The sequence below is a fragment of the Excalfactoria chinensis genome, chromosome 15, assembly GCF_039878825.1.
Source record: "Excalfactoria chinensis isolate bCotChi1 chromosome 15, bCotChi1.hap2, whole genome shotgun sequence".
Classification (NCBI taxonomy): domain Eukaryota; kingdom Metazoa; phylum Chordata; class Aves; order Galliformes; family Phasianidae; genus Excalfactoria; species Excalfactoria chinensis.
In genome coordinates, this window is record NC_092839.1 from 11,626,584 (window position 1) to 11,643,718 (window position 17,135).

The 17,135-nt window shown below is 41.7% G+C and overlaps 1 protein-coding gene across 5 annotated transcripts in view; it reads left to right on the forward strand.

Annotated features, from left to right (window-relative positions):
• Positions 1–3,536: 3,536 nt before the first annotated feature.
• BCAS1 (brain enriched myelin associated protein 1) overlaps positions 3,537–17,135 on the forward strand; it is a 33,793-nt gene continuing 20,194 nt past the window's right edge. For all 5 annotated transcript variants that reach the window (XM_072350015.1, XM_072350016.1, XM_072350020.1 and 2 more), the window contains exons 1-5: positions 3,537–3,680; positions 3,793–3,874; positions 8,504–9,084; positions 14,239–14,397; positions 14,968–15,012. In XM_072350015.1, the coding sequence (XP_072206116.1) occupies positions 3,612–3,680; positions 3,793–3,874; positions 8,504–9,084; positions 14,239–14,397; positions 14,968–15,012 (936 nt within the window). In that variant the 5' untranslated portion in view covers positions 3,537–3,611. The remainder of the gene's footprint in view (positions 3,681–3,792; positions 3,875–8,503; positions 9,085–14,238; positions 14,398–14,967; positions 15,013–17,135) is intronic.

A 17,135-nucleotide genomic window follows, 5' to 3' on the forward strand; every position in this document is an offset into this window, starting at 1 on the left:
GAGACATTCTAAAGCCTCTGTTTGCCTGGCTCCACATGCATCAGAGCAGGAGCAATGCTTCTCTGCCCAGAAACAGCCCCATGCTCATCTGTTCTCAAGAGACAGTCTATAGAGAGGTACTGGAGAGCCCTCACCCTACGGACACAGTGTAGATGTTCTCTGTGTGAATTGATGGATGTTTGGTCCTTCATTGCCTCTGGAATTTACACAAGGCTTTTTTGGTCTCATTCCAATGCTTATGGAGTAGACAGATCTATAGTGAAATGATATACAAAGTGAACCGGGTGAAGCTTTGTTCTCTTCTGGCATCTAAGTGTAACACATAACAAGTTTTAGTGAGGAATCAGTTGAATCTGCCGGTACTTTCTATGTTAACAAACACTGTGACACAGGTGGTTGTAATGCTGCAGGTTGGTCAATATATTACAGATGCCAGCACCTGGCTGTAACCAGAGTACACAGCAGGCTGCAGATTTTGCTGTAATTTTCTTATTTTTTCAAAAAATTTTACTGCATTGTGGAGAGCAAAACAAAAGGTTTTGAGAGTGAGAGAAAAGTAAATCTTACCTAGAGTGGTGCTCATGCTTCAGGCATACTACAGTTCATGTGACGTAACAACAATCTTTAAAGTATGATTTGACATTCAGATTCTTTTCATTGCTATAATTGAAGTATTAGCTGGGCAAGGAAGGGGTTCTGAGCTTTGAGCTGCAGGCTGGCAGTGCTTCTTCCAAACCAGTCCGGCTACATTCCAGCAGGGCTGTGAGCCCCCAGAGAGGGTAAATAATATCTTTGGAGGTTAATCACAAAACCTGTTTCTAGAAAGGAACCCTAATGATGAGGATGTGCTCACTGCATTTCCTCTCAACTTTTGAGAGTTTATTCACATTTTAAAACACGTTCTTGCATCAGGATCCTTCCCTGCTTTCAGTACCTTGGTCTGCATGAGCATCCTCCAGCAGCACTCCCTGGCTCTGGGGAAGGTTTGCTCTGTGCTCTCAGCTTGCCACAGAGATCAATGTGATGTTTTCACACGTGGAACTAAAGGCACCAGTGGGTCCTCTACCACTGATAAATAGCCATGACTAATAATGTAATATAAATAGCCGTAGCCTCTGATGCAGCAGCTCTTAGGTGCAATGCCAGAAGTGAATCACTGTGACATTGCTCAACTGGCTTCTTGAATCTCTGCCAATTTGGTACCATTTTGCATGATATCCCTTCTGCCGATTCTCAGTTTTGTCTATAGGTGGCAGTGACCTTTCTTTTTTTTTTTCTTTAAAATAAGGCAGAAACAGAAACATACACGCATGAAAACCTTCCTAATTTTACTGGACAATCTGGACCAGATATGAGTTCAGTACTGTGTGGAACTGCTACAGAGTTGCCATCATTCTTCTGTTGCCACTTTGCTGCAGAGCGTGCTAAAAAGGCAATTGTAATACGGCTTACACCGTTTAACTCCCAATGCAATAATCAACTGCTATTGCAAGGAGGCAGAAGTCTGGGAAGATATTCTACACACGTGTGTGTATGCATGCATGATGGAGCTCTGTCTTCTGGGATGTATTCCAGGGCAGTTACACAGCAAGTTAGTCCCAGTCTTTTAGCAAAAATAGCCTGTGAGTCTTTTCTGGTTTCTCGTGAGTGGTAATATTTTAAAAGCCCACATAATCACTGTATTTGTTTTATTTCAATCAGTGTTATATACTGAAGAAGATGGGTCTCTCAGATGTGTTCTGATTTTACAGTGCATGCAAAAGAGGAAGCACACAGCCTGCAAATATTCCATCCTCTGCTCAAGTTGTCTTCTGGCATAAACCAGGAGGCCTTGGGAATGGAAAACAAAAGTAAATCCTCCAGATTCAACAAGATACTAAATTTACCACTGAGAGTAAGCAGTAGGATTTGAATCTTGTTTTCTCTTCCAATAGAATAATATTCAGTGTTGCTAAGAAACAGAATTGCATATCAAGGACAAGAGGGCACTGTACATCCATGGGGAGATGTCGGCTGATTTCCACAATAAATCAGAAGTTCTGAATTATAGTGGAAATATCAGCTGAGAAGATAAAACCCACATAAAGTGAGTCTGCATCTGAAATCAAGGCTCTGTTCTACAGCTGCTATCAGTGCAGTGATTTTCAGCTGGACATGATTGTAGTTCATGTTTCAGCATCCTTCAGTGAGGGTTATTCTGTGTTCAGCTCAGCACTGGGCACTCAGAGAACAAAAAACAGGCCTGAAGGGAGGCCCAGTTTGTATTTCACATCAACTAGGATGCAGCATAAATTAGAAATCAGACCTGAATTTCTCTATAAAGAAAAGGTCTGTACATAGACTGTGGTTAGCAAGAACCCACCATCTGGAACAATAACTGGAAGCAGACACTGGAAGTATAGGCTGAAATGAGAGCTTCCTCTTGATTCTGAGGTTCAATTTTTAAGGAACCATTCTTTTCCTCCTTTTCTGCAATAGCCAACAGCTGCTTAATGAAGGCACTAAGGAAGGAGCTGTTCCACCATGCCTCTGCAACTTCCCTGACTCACTCAGAGGTGCACCAAAACAATACTGGATGCTTGGCACTCGTGGTGACTGTGCCAGGCATCCAGAAGGATGCACGGGGTCTAGAACTGGCTGCAGTCCTCAGCCTTCCTCTCTTTGAAGACCATCCTCCATCAAGGAGTGGCTCAGAAAGGTCTCTCCTTATTGTTTACTTGTGAGAGCTTAATGTGTATCCTAAGCCAAAGTCAATAAAAATCTTCCTCTATGTTCAACTTTCAACCACATTGCAGGGGATGTGTTTGGTTCCAAAGAATTTACAGTTCACAGACATAAAGAATTCAGAGGCCACATAAATATATTTCAGATTGAAGTTCTTAATTATTTAATGAGCTACTGGTAATTAACAAGCCAAGATAATGCTTGGATTGCAGTCAGAGCTGTGACTCCAACATGAATTAATGCAAGAAGCAGTCTTAAAACTGCCAAATATGGGCAGTGGTGATACAGCTGTACCAAGACAAGATGCAGTGAGCTCCAAAAACACAACCAGGACTATAAGTGAACACCATTGGGGACTAATTTATGTCCTCACTTTGCTGAAGCTAGCCCAGGGAGCACCTCTCAGCCCACCTATGAACTGCAGCTGGGTGGTAGCAAAGCCACCTGAAGCTGCCCTACATTTAACAGCCATGAGCGTCAACAACAAAAATGTAGACCTCCACAAAGCTCCTGTAATTCCTTCATATAATTCAGTCTTTTTCACCTTATTTTGCTATTAAATCCAATTCTTTCCTATCTAAAGAGTCCAGATAAGCAGTGTAAGTGCGACTCCTCCAGTTTTCCTCAAGAAAGAAGAATGTAATCCATAGCATTTCCAGTAAGCAGCTGTGAGCCACTATGAGTAAGCAGGCTGGAACACATCTAACTGATGCAGACTGACGACTAGGGCAGGTGCTTTTGAGAAAACAGGTGGGGCTTATCAGGAATTTAAACAGCCTGTTGAAGTCTATTGACATTGGTTGTCTCTCAGTTTGAATTGCTTGGTAAACTGATATAAATGAGAAAGAAGAATTGTGTTTTTCCTTCCTCTCCATTTCATAGGAACTATGGGGAACACAGAGAGTGCTCCAAAGGAAGTTGAAGAAGACTGCACGTGTCCAGTAATAAGCTACCAGGTAATTAAGAGCTGCCTGCGCTCACTTTCCTTGGCTACAACTTATTGCAGTCATTAAATTTTAAATCTCATGGTGTATCTAATCCTAAGAACCTTTTCATTTGGTTTTTCAGGCTCTACCTGAATCTCCTGCAACAGTTAAAAATGGATCTGCTGTATTTGTTCAGGCTCATTCTCCTACAATGAATGGTGGAGGTATGCACTGGGAAGCATTTAAACCTCTTTTTGCTACAAAAGAGAGAATTTTATGCTAGAGCAACATTAAGCATTGATGTATGGTCTCAGGTTAAGTGGTGAATTCATGTTTCAGTTCTTATCACTGAGTCTGTTCAGCATGGAGTACCAAAGGGCAAGAACAGACTGATGGTGGTTGATTTACCCTTATATGTAAATTGTGGGTGTTAGTTTGGAAGTAGAATGATATTTGCCATGGCTTGGTTCTTGTCCAATGCTTTTCTGTATGAAGTAAAGAACAGAAAAAGGAAGAGAGGTATCAGGTGCTTTTGGAGGGATGTTGGTAAGTTGTTGTTCAGTGAGAGCATCCCATTTATCACCTATTTTGTGATGTGCACAGCAGGGCAGTGACCAGGCCAGCATATCATGCTGTTGGAGGCTGGCTGGATCCTGGCCTCTAAGGGAAGGTGGCTGTCAGCAGCTCAGCCCTGCTTTCCTTGTTTATATCCTTTCTGAATCTCAGCTGTGAAGTATGTGATCTGAGTGCTTAAAATTGGGCTGTGAGCAACTTTGGGATGTTGTCTTCATATATTCATGGGCAATTGCTCTCAGCCCCAGAAATGTCTCTTTCTCTCCCCTTGCACTTCAGTGCCTCATTAATTTCTCCTATTACCTCTCATTGGCTCTGGAGCCATATTAAGCAGCACTCACTGTCACAGTGTTGCTTCAGTTCATGTCTCTACAGATTCAGCCAAGTTAATTTTACCACTGTTTTCCTCATATTAGATTTCTTTCTGTTCTCAGAACATAACGAAAGCCAACAATTCTCTCCAATCTCAGTAAGGAAAGAAAATATTATTCTATTATTCATTGTTAAGAGAAACTTCTCAGCCTGTTACATCCTGTTACATCTAGTTGAAAAATCAAAATGTAGACAAAAATAATTGAGTCTGGTATGGAAATAAGTAGATGGTACTGATTGCCATCAGAATGCCCCATTCCCTGCTAGTTTCCTAATGTCACCTAGCTGTAAGAAGTCAGTTGAAATGGCTACCCATTAAAACTACAAGCTCATTGTTGTGTGTTTCTGCTAGTGTAAACCAGCAGAGTCCTGGGCAGTAAATAAAAGCCGGGTAAAGACTTAGGAAGTAAGTGCATGTTTTAATTTTAACACGTAAAATTAAGCATCAGTTATTATTTTGTTTGAATGGACTCCTTAATTAATGTAATTAACTAGATTAAGTAGCAAGCTGAGATATTGGACTGGGCTGTATTGATATTACTCTGTAATTTTATTAATGATTCAGGAACAGTTGAATCATTAACTACTTGAATAGCACTGAAATCATGTCAGATTCTGTAATTTAATAAACAGATACTTATTTTGTGAAGCAAGAGAGCTGTGATAACAGATATGTTTGTGGTCTTCATCTTGTTAGACTGCTAGAGATACGACCATGTGCTATGCATTAAATGATAGAGTTGATAAATGAGTGCATGAAATCTATATCTGCTAATATAATGAAAAAATGGAATCATGAAAGTTAACTTAATACGACCAGGGGAAGTAATGCTATCTGGGAGAGCCCCATCACCATCTGCTTCACATCTGGGTGAGCAGGTTGGTGACTTTGCTGCTTCTGCTCAAACAGGCTGACAGATGTGTGGGCTTTGGGATTCTTTCCATTGCTTGCCTTTCCTGCTTCTGATTCTCAGGGCTGCAGACATTGCACAGTACTATCATCCACCTTTTCCTCCTGTAAAGCCATTTAAGTAGCAGTGGTTCCCTTATGTCTTCTTGACATCTTTCTCTGTGGCAAAAGGATGGATACTTCTAATGTCTGGTGCTGGCCTTTCTGAACCTCAAGTGCTAAAAGTGCTCAGTGAACAAGCAAAGGGAAAGGGGCAGAGCTAGCAGCAGTTTCTCCCGGGGGTTTGAAACACACAGAGCACACATGCTTGTTGTCTCTGTGATTATCTGTCTTCCAAGGAAGAAAGTAATGCTGCGGTTCTATAATTACACTGCTAAACAAAATATTTCTTTGTAATTGACTTTTATTCAAATAGCCAGGAATAGCAAGATCGTACTTTTAATGCCCTGATCAAATGAATTCCCCCCCACCTCCAACAAGCAGCCTACAGCAGGAGGTGTCTGTGCTGAGGACCTTGGTAGTTCAGGTTGTTCCTCATTCAACAGCTATAAGAGATGCACTGTGAAAGACTCTGCAAGAGAAAGGGCAGGAGGCAAGAAGTTGCAAACATGAGACATCACAGGACCTTGCTGAAGGTGATCCCTGACAGTGTTAGCTATGAGAGTGAACATAGCTGCTGAAACAAGACTAACAAAAAAAGGCAAAGGAGGGCTGTGTTTTAAGAAGGGATCTGGAATGTAACTGTGAAACCTGAATATTAAAACCTGAATGTGGCTTAAGCTGCTGCTAAGGATGTAAAGAGCAAAACCTGATTCAGAGAAAAATGGACTATAGAGAGGAAAGCAGTCTGGAGGTGCTGGGGAGAAACTCTTTCAGTCAGACATCACTGTACACTTCCAGGCAATAACCAGAGAGTTTGGCTGAAAATGAAAACCTTTGTGGGAACAAAACAAAACAAAAAGGCTGAAATGAAATGTGTCAAGAGGTTGGAAAATGTTGTTGTTAAAGTGGCAGCATTTCCACCCAAACAACATGATTTCGAAACTTTCTCCTTTGCAGTTTGCTGTGTATATGGCATGCGTCAAATCCTTCTGTTCACCTGTCATGTTAATACCCACTCTCCTCTGGGAGGTTCTCTCCTGCTTTGCCTGGTGTCTGAGCAGACTTTCTCTGAAGCACTTGGGGCTGTTTTGACACAAGAGATGTGCTGCAGAGCACATGCCAATGATGCTTTCCAGGTCTTTCATTCCTGCGATTATAATTAGAGATAAAAGTAGCTTGATAGGTTCATGAGCTACTTTCGTTGATGATGATCTTATATTCTATTTTTATACTAAAAACTGTGCTTTGTTTTTTATCTATTACATGAAACAGAAGTTTGGCATTTATTTCAATTATTTTCCGGTACATATTGTTTCTGCTTTAGCTGGAAATGGATTTGCTTTTTCTTTCTTCCCAAGTTTCCAGCTATAATTAGTAGTTATATCTTCAGTTCCTTGTCTCATCCAGCACTACAGGAGGTCTGGGAAACTGTAACTGATGCCTAATGGCTCAACAGATATAATAGCTAATTATTTGTACCTTCTCTTTGCACATCAGTATGTTGAAATTGCTTTTGGTTGAATATTGTAGAAGACTATTACTGGCAAAGGAGTCTTGCCAGCATGGGTTATTTTCTTGCCTAAACAGTAACAATTCAGGGCAAGAAATTTTCTCTATTAGAGAGCACAAAGAAACAAACATCTATTTACCTGGGCGGAATGTGTTGTATGGAAGAAGTCTGGGCCCCTCTGAGTGTCTGCACATGCACGAAACACAGTAAGAAAGCAAATGTCAGATGTAAAATGTTGGAAGCAAATTGCATGTCCAATTGCATGTCCTCCTGGTGGCTGGTGAGATGCTGGCCTCAGCTATGAGTCTTGCTGCAGCAGTCCGTGCTTTGACAGCTGTTGCTTTTGCAGTTGGAGAGCATTTAAGTAAATTCACTTGATGTGTAAGTGATGGCACGACAGCACATCTCTGTTGAAAAGCTGGTGTAACTCTACTGTGAAAAGCCAGTAGGTTGAGATTTTGCAATCTAAAAATGTTCAGTTTTCCTTATCTTGAAAAGGAATTTTTAAAATGAAACAATATTGGAAATATATGCTGTGGGAGACAGACATTTTAGGTAGGCTTCATTGGCAACACAATGCAATATTGCTTAAGGATTATAAGAATTGATTGAAATAATTTCAACTTTGCTCTGAAAACTGACAATTTTGCCCAGCTATAATTAAGTAGAACTAAATTTATGCTTGAATTCTGTGGTAGTGACAGACAGGGAAAATATATATCTATCCCAGTCAAAGCAGAGGAGAGCAGCTGAAGACATAAGGCTGGCTTATGCCCCTACAAGACTCCTTATTTTCTGGGGTTTCACACTATATAAGCACCTGATTCAGTCTTCCGTCCGCTAAACAGACATAGGAAAGTATTTCCTCTTGTTGCTTTTGTCTTGTGCAGCACGAGATCCTTCCCTATTGCTTATAAAGTACTTGGGACTTTTACCTCATGTTTATTAATGAAGCATCAATGTAATATCAATCATAAATTATACTTCTAAGACAAAAGATTTTTTAATCTAAAATGCAATGGCTGTATGTATCCAAGGGAGAATTTTGTGGGATTTTTTGGCAGAAGAGAGGAAGTTGATGGTCTTATATCTCATGAGTGAAAAGAGGCAACAGCAGGGGCTTAGAATTTGAGCATAGAATTTGCACCAACATCAGTGTGGGACAACAGGATGGCAAATCAGAAGGGCTGGTCCTACAGATAAACTGCTGCTTGTGCTCAGTGCAGGAAAAAAACAAGGGCTTTAAACAAGCTGCACTGTGTGGTCCTTCCTGGGGCTCCACGTCTCAAACAACTTTATTAAGGAGGATGGTCACCATGCTTAATTGTACAACCCTTACAACTTCTTTGCTGTGTGGGGTAATTACTGTTTCATACTTTTTTGCAGTGGATGTGAAGGAAAGTGTTGCACGGGATAATGCAGCTGCTTCTTCCCCAAAGACAAAGGAGCGGAGCGCTGCCGTGGCGGGTGGGGAGGCTGCTGGGAGTGCTGCCAGCAGGGCTCTGCCATCTGCAAAGCTCCGCTCTGTCTTTGCGTTTTCATGGTCTGTACCAGGGCGTACTGAAGATCCAGCATCGGATTCATCAGTTGGATTGGCGAAGCTTGATGTCAGCTCAGAGACGCACGGCGGGAACAAAGCACCAAGTGACAGCGCAGCCTCCCCTGCGGCAGCTGTGCCTCAGCCCAGCACCCATAAAGAGCCAGATCAGGCCCTGCTGGCAGTCACACCTCAACTCAGCAGCCCCACAGCACCAGGGACACCTGAGGGAGAGGATGCAGCTGTGCTGAAGCCAAAACAAGTCAACTTTTTTGACAAGATCTTCAAACTGGAGAAGGGGAAGGAGAGGAGCCAAGAGCAGACGGGCACCCAGGAGGGTGGGAAGTCTTTGGGTGCTCCTGACAAGCACAGCACTGCACAAGAGGCATCCAGACAGCAGAATGCTTCCAACAGCATCTCGGCAGAGAAGGCAAGTGCTGGGAGAGGGCTTCCCATGCCACATTTAATGACAACTAGGAATAACAGGAGCACAGGACAACCTGCTGCAGTGATGGCTCAGTGAGTGAGCTGGTGGTCTTAAAATCACTGGAGGTAATTGCTGGGAGAGGAACGCTGGGCAGCAGCAGCTCTGATTCATGCACAGACAAGGTAACAGTATTAACGCTCAGTAGTCTGGATGGTGAAGAGTGGCCATCTACACATAAAGGCTGAAATACCTGAAATTAGTAAAATTGTTACTTGTGCTTTAGGAGCCTGGAGTTTAACACCAGAGAGTTCAAAGAGATTCTCATAGAATAGTTGCTCTGATTGAGCAGTGTCTATTTATTGAATCCTGTGCAAGCTATGTTAAGGGATAAATAGTTGTAAAAGCTTTTGTACTATTAGTCATTGCAAATTTTAGTCAGGGAAATCCAGTCCTTGGGACTGATTTTGCAGGAGGGGAGAATACAATATAAGATAGTTGCCAGACAAAGGAGCTGAAAACAGATCTAGGTTTAGTGTGGCTCATCAAGGAAATGTGTTGTTACTTTTAGCAGTAGCCATTCTGTAACCCAAATACTATCCTTCTGAAACAAAAGGACAGATAGCAGTAGAAGATAAATGATCAGAAGTCGTCCATTTGTTACTGTCCTTTGTTGCCAGAATGAGTGTAACATCTCAGTTCTCAGGCTCATCTCTGGTATGGTTCACTGCCTACAGTAAGGCTTCACTTCAACCCCAAAGCAAATTAAGCCTATTTTTCAAGGACAACATGATGAGATATTTACACTTCCCGCTAAGTCTGACATCAGTGAAAACAGTGTAGGATTGATTTTCAGCAGTTAACTATTGAGAACATCTAACCTATGGACTGAGTGTAAATGGCACAGCTCTTAGTAGGTTCATTGGACTGGTGCTGGTCCATACTACTGGGGATGTAGTGCAAGTCCTGCTCAGGGCTGGGAATAGGAGGGAGGCGCTGGCTGCATGTCCTCCCCTCATCGGTATCTCTAAGTGCCACTTTCATTATGATGGTTTTTGTCTGATTACTTTAGGCTTTCAAACAACACTGCTGCATTGAAGCTGTTTAAAATAACATAGAACATGGCTCAGAGGGTGCTCAGTGCTAGAACTGGCAATACTCATTATCCCCAAGCATTGCTTCAACTTCTATTCTTTTACTTCTCTATTTTACATTTCCTCAAAAGTGAAGATCTCATTACTTACTTGTAAGACTGAGGTTACACTTTTAACCTTTGTGTTTCAGAAGTGTAACTCACCGCCAGTATCTCATCTGTACACATAACTAAAGCATCTGTAGTCTCAGCCTAGCAGTGTATCCAGTCATTCACTGCAAAGACAGACATGGATCAGAACGAATCATCTCTTTGGTGTGCTTCTGTCACTTCCATTTCTAGCTATTACCATAAAGTTTTTCAACACTGGAAACTCCTGCAGATGTTGATATATATGCAGCATAAGATTTGCTGCTTGCTGGAATAGTTATTTTTTACAAACAATTGCTTGCTTTACAATGACAAATAATTTCCTGTTTTGCTGAGACTGTAAACAGAATGCAAAAGGTCACAGTCCGTTCTGTGGAAGTACCATGGCAGGAGATGTTTTCTAATGAAATAAGCTGAAGTAGCTTTAATTGGAAGTCTGAGTTATGGATTTGCTGGTAACTGGGATAGACCAACCAGGCATTTCTGATGAACATCCCTCAAGGGATGAGAACAGAACAAGAAATTCTGGAGCGTTTTTGCTATTTTGGATGAATTAGAGGCACTGTCATCTGGAGGACTGTATCATAAGGGAGAGTGAAATTTCTAACCTTACCCTTGAGTTTCCTGATGATAATTCTTGTGTTTCATTCCTCAAACATAGAAAGGAGGGAGTATGTGCTGGGGGCAGGGAAATGGTTGATAAGGACATTTCCTGAGAGAAAAGTAGCAATTAAACACTCCTGGTATATTGCCAGACTTAAACTGCGTTCCTAAAACAAAAGCTGAGGCTCTGCCTTGCAGTGCAGTTGCCTTCTGTTTCCTCTAAAGTTGCTCATTCTCGTGTAGGATGCAGGAATGACCAAATCTAAATTAATTACTGTTACTTTATTAACTCCAAACTGTTACCAGACAACCATACTAAAAATCCAGATATTGCTGCTGTAGTTTCTTCTATTTCTTGTTGGGTGATGGCTTATAGTATCTGTAAAAGCAAAAGAAGACTTTCCCTGAGTTGAGTGCCAGCGCATAACAAGCAGCATTGCTGGTAAGTAAGAGAGATTCCACAGTTGTAGCTTAAGAGCTGCACAAACAGTCTGTGTTTGGTGAAACACTCTTTATTTTTGTGGTCCACAAAACTACATTCAGAAGACAGCATAATTAAAACAAGGACAGAATTCATGAATTCATGAAGCATTTACTATGTAAGCCAAAGAAAAGATAAATTATATGCCTGTAATGTTTCACTGAGCCGTGATTCATACAAACAAAAGTGCTGGCAGGAATACATTCTTTTAAATGTTTTTCTAATGGCTGAACCTAAATGACAGAGTAAGTACTTAAGGTGTTTATTACCCCCAAACTTGGATCCCCAAAGAAATGAATTGAACATTTGCATGGGATCTGTTAACTTCTAATGGTGACTTTCTTCTGTTACTCTGAGAGCTTCCTTTCATTACTATTTGCCTTCAGGGCCCTCATGATGCATTACACAGTGAGCTGCTGCAGAGCCTTCTGTGGTCATTTGACAATGGCTCTTAAAACGTGTTACTGTAGGACTCCATGCTATCTCTACTTTGATTGATGTGCTGAAGGCTTGAGTCTGTACTCCTTCCTTACAGCAGTGTTCCTGTGGAAGGCAAGAAGGATTACTGCATCTATCCAAGTTACACTGGGATAGCTAATGGCAGCCTGGCTTGGGACTCCTGGTCTCGGGGTTCTGTGTGCCATGGTTCACTTGGTGGCCTCTGTGCTCTGCACATCAGATTGCAGGGGTTTCTGGATTGAAGCATTATGCCTCCAGCTCTTCATGATCTGCAATAGCATTTACATTTGCTCGGCAGTTTGGAATTAGCAGGGAGACCCTGCTAGTGCTGCCAGTGGTGGTGACTGTCATTTTTGCAGTGAGTTCAGGTAATATTTGCTGCTCACAGTAGCTGCTTGCCATGGCATTTAGCAATTTTCTTCTTCCTAAATGATGCACAGTCTAAGCAGGGAGAGCCTGGGTTTGAGCATGTGTAAAAATGTTTGTTTTTATAGCATCAAACACTTTGTTATTAAAATCTTGTTTAGTGATGAATATTCTGCCTAAATGGTGACCTATTCTGAGAACTTGGGTTTCTTGTCTTCATGCTTTTGTTGCCCCTTTAATATCTGAAATAGAGCCAGCAGTTTTCATAAAAGCAGCACTCTTTAGATGGCATCCCTGGAGGAAGGGCTGCCAGAGCTGGCATGTCTGCATGCGTTCTGCATGGGACATATTGTTCTTGGAACCACTTGGGCCTCTGACTGGCAGCTGGACAAAGTGGTGTGTTAGGACTTTGCAAGTAACTCCTAAATAGGCTGCTGAAACCTTCTGAACTACTGCGCTGTGTTTCTTCATGGGTAAATTTGGAACATGGTGGGTGGAGGATTACAGAATTCTGTTCTTGTAAGTAAAGCTGTCTGTTTAGCTCCTTGAAAACTGCATCAAGACTGGTCACTGTGTGTTCACTTTTTCTAATGCCAGATTAACCTCCTGAAGTCTTCACTCATTTAAAGATTTTTGTTCTCCTTTAGTGAAGAAAAGATGTACAAAAAAAGTAGATTCTTTAAAAGTTCTATAAAAATAGTGCTTCTAAATCCCTTGGTATAGGCAAAAGGTTCCTGAGTATGATTTCATATTCTTTAATGTTTTTTTCTGGTCAAAATGGCACCAGATGAGTACATATATTTGGAAGTTTAGGAAAATAAAATATATATTGGTGTCACTTAGAACAATAGCCAGTCTTTGAGAGGCAGTATTTCAAAGATGCTGTGCACCAGAGACACCTGGACAGGCTCCTCTCTTCTATTTCTTGTCTTAATTTTACTTCTGGAGTCATCCAGGTATCTAACATCGTAACAACTGCTCCTCTATTGCTGCTTCCTAACTGACAGGATGTGTACTGCTGTCTCTTTGGGGTTGATAACTTCTGGAGAAATGCAGCATGGCTGAGATGCTCCATTCAGTGGAGTCCAGGTCGCCATCATTCTGGGCACAATTACTTCTCTAACAGTGACTGATCCACCGCCATGATCGTGTTATACAGATATGCAAAAGGGAGAGTACTACCCATAAAACTTGGATATTAATAACTAGATGCTATTAATGTAGTGATCTTTCAAGAGCTGTTGAATAGGACATGAGGACTTCTCTCAAGCTGTTCTCTCCTGCAAAAGGTTTATGTTGGCTTTACCCGTGTGGGTTGAAGGCAAAAGTGTGCAGAATGGCATAACAATTCTGTGTAAAGGGATTCCAGGCTCTCCAAAAGTGATCTAAAGGACCTTTGTCTAGATGTCTGAATAGAAATAAGGTGGGCTTTAAGAATATTACACACCTGTGAGTGCTTGAACACTGGAATACCATTTTGGGGCTCTGATAAATGTAATTCCGGCAAGAAAGGAGTCAGCTCAGTTTGGCTCAAAAGGATTACTTCGAGTTGTTACTTTTTTCTTTTTAATCTATACCATGTTTGTATTCACAAGACAATTTATTTCTGGAGTTGCAGAATAACAGGGTGTCGGAAGAAATTTCTGTATGGTACAATCAGACACTGAACAATCAAAGGCTGAAATCTCAGTATTTGTTTCTATTCACAAGTTTGGCCTTGGAAAGAGAAAAGCCGTGTTGTTTGGGATGCTGTGTGCAACTTTACTTCTGTTACACTTGGTAGCTTGGAACAATGCTCCTCCAATCAACAGCAAATGCTGAATATATTAGAAAAGAGGGGAAAGAGCTGCATAAATGCTCAATTGTTCTGAAGACGTAGGCTGGAGAAATATGGTTGGAATTAAGGTTGTGACTCTGTGGAACATAATGCGAGTCACAAATGTTACTTCTGCATTCCACTGCAAAGTAAGCAGGCTGAGACTGAGGAAACTCTGCCCCCATTTCTTAGGAGATAGATGACTGCAACCAGAGGGACCTCCGGCAGGACTCAGCAGGTGTCAGCGGTCTCACTGCTGGGCAGCCTGAAAAGGCAGAGGTAAAGCAAGACAGCTCCCAGCCAGCTGCTGCAGTGGACAACAACTCCGTCATGAGTTTCCTTAAAACACTGGTAAGCACTGCTTCTCCTCTTCATCTGGGAGTTCAGTTTGAGTTCTTGTAAAGATCCCATATGCGGCCACGCTTAGCTTAATGCAATGCACTCGCTGTCATGTGCAGTGAGGAACAATGAAGCCAAACAGACACCTTTGGGAACAGTACAAGAGGTACAGAGAGATGCAGGCACAGTGCAGCTGTGAGTCAGTGATGCTGACCTACTCTGAGATCATTCTCTGCTGCACAGACACCTGCAGACCTGGAGGCATTTGTCTGCTTTCAATCTCTTCTTTCTACTGAAGCTCTGATTTTTAAATTTTCTAATAGTTTTCACTTTTATGGAGTTATTGAATTTTATACAACCAATACAATTTTTGCTCCGTATATTTTTCATCTTTGCTACTGCCTGTAGGTTACTCTTCAGAAATATTTGTTTTAGAAGTTTTCCAGTATGTGGGGAAGAAAGTCTGTGCTCTCACCTTTGTATTCAGGAAAATAAATTGACTTGCTAGAACCAAGCAGATGATCCTTCAAAGCTTTGGAAAGATTTAGATATGACTTTTTTTTTCCCTCAAATGTATTTAAGGTCTCCCCAAGCAAAGCTGAAGCCAGAAGTGAACCTGAAGACAAGGTAGGCAGATCCTCATTTTTGTCGCTGGTAAATGTATGGGCTTTAATGCAGATGTTTCTTCATTGTATTGCTTCCTCCCCCAATGATATTATCATTTGCAATAATAATTTAAAATGTTATTCCATCCGAATAAGTTGGAAAGGAAGATGAGCATGAATATAGTGTAACTATTGCATACGCTGCAGTCAAGATCAGATCTGTAGCATCTTCTGTAAGATTTGTGAGCTGACAATGTTTTTGTTTGTTAGTGACTTGCCCTTGCAAGGTCCTTGCAATGGAGTCTTCCTGAATCTACAGAAGCCCAGTTTTCTCGTAGAGCTGGATAAAATGCATAGCTCTATACATCCCATAAGGCACATGTGCAGAGAGATGGCAAAGATGCACAACTGCAGTGCTGCACCAGGGACATGTGAGGTCCCCGGGCACAGTGGCTCTATTAGGTGGATCAGGGCAGACACACCTACTGTAGGACCACATCTTCAAGTGGAGGAGGCTGAAGTACTCTTGGCCCACAGCACAGCTGGAGCTAGTGGGCTGTTCCTCACAGCAGAGACCTTAGGAAGGTGAGGGAGCTGCAGAGGGAGAGCTGTACTTTCCAGTGTCATTGAGGATTCTTCCACCTAGATGCAGTAATGAGGATCTGTTTGTGTCCCAAACTCAGACCTCATGGTGGGGTGGACCTAACACTCAGGCTGTTTCAACAGCTTTTGAGAGCTCCAGCTGCTCAGTGTGGTTTCCAGACATTATCATGTGCTCCTGCAACAGGTGACTGGTGAAGGCCTGCTGTAATTTAGAAACAAATATGCAGTTGGGGTTTGGTTTGCTATCACACCTCTGAGGGTAAACAAATTCAGATGACTAGCAGGATATGCAAAGGTTTTATATACTGTGGTTGAATGTGAGTTGCTTTTCACAGAGAATTCCTTTATCTTCACTAGTGTTTTTTTGATCCAAAGAATGACATTTTCACTATATCCAAGAAAAGTGTATTAAAATGGGTAATGGGTCAGCCATCAAAATTTTACATTTCCTACAACAGTTGATGTGCATAATGAAATAATGGTTGCTTCTTAGCTATATATATATATATATATATATATATATATATATATATATATATATATATATATAATACTTCTGTCTTAGATGCATTTCCAAGTGTGTCTGAGCCTTTCCCAAGCACTGGAGGGCTTTGGTGTTGCTTGCTTTTTGCTTTTTGCTGTTGTTTTGCACTGCTTGGGTGGCACTGAGGCCACTGTGTATGAGTCCCAGTTGTACATTCATTTCCACTGCTTATGCATCTGCTTTGCAGGAAGGAGCTGGGTTTTATCACCCACGGGTTGGTACGTTCCAAGGATCTCAATAATTTTCCCACTGCTAAAAAGATGGATTTTTTTTTTTTCTGTTTCTATTTTTTACTTGTTTTCTTCCCTGATAATTCAGAGTAACATCACAGCAAAGCATGGCAGCACCTCCTGGTGACATGCAGAGGTGTGCAGCACCACTGAGTTTGTCTTCATGCTGAATGCTGGCTATGTAGCAATATGCTGTCAGCAGGAATGCCCCTGGCTTTAATTGGGTGCCTAAAGATGTGTGCTTTCAGCAGCACGGGCACACCCTTCATGGCTGTCACTCCATCCGTGTAAACACGGAGTTTAGCCTACAGAGTAAACAATGCTCAGCTGAGTCATAGGAGTGAATTGATCCTTTGCAAGTTCATACTAACCTAAGAGCATTCATTTGGCTCCAGAACACCTCCTGAAGTCTTCCCTGATAGGTGCTGACAGGGCACACATGGGAGTGTACAACAGGGAAAACATGGCCAGTTGTGATGCAACTGACCACAGCCCTTCCGTAGGACACATCCCTTTGGAAGAAGCTTGTAATTGCACTGAACAGAACAATCCTGAAACCAAGATTTCATCTCAACATGCTCACAAGTATTGCGCTGTTTATTTTGGACCTTTTCTCCTAACCTGTTAGTTGTGGACAGCCACAGTGCTTGACGCTTTATGGTGTAGGTTCTATGGACTGATTTATTTCTTTTGGGTTCAATCACTTGTTTCTGTAGTTCCTGGACTTTTCAGTCAGCTTGTTTCAAAGCTCTCAGGAGAGTAAATACT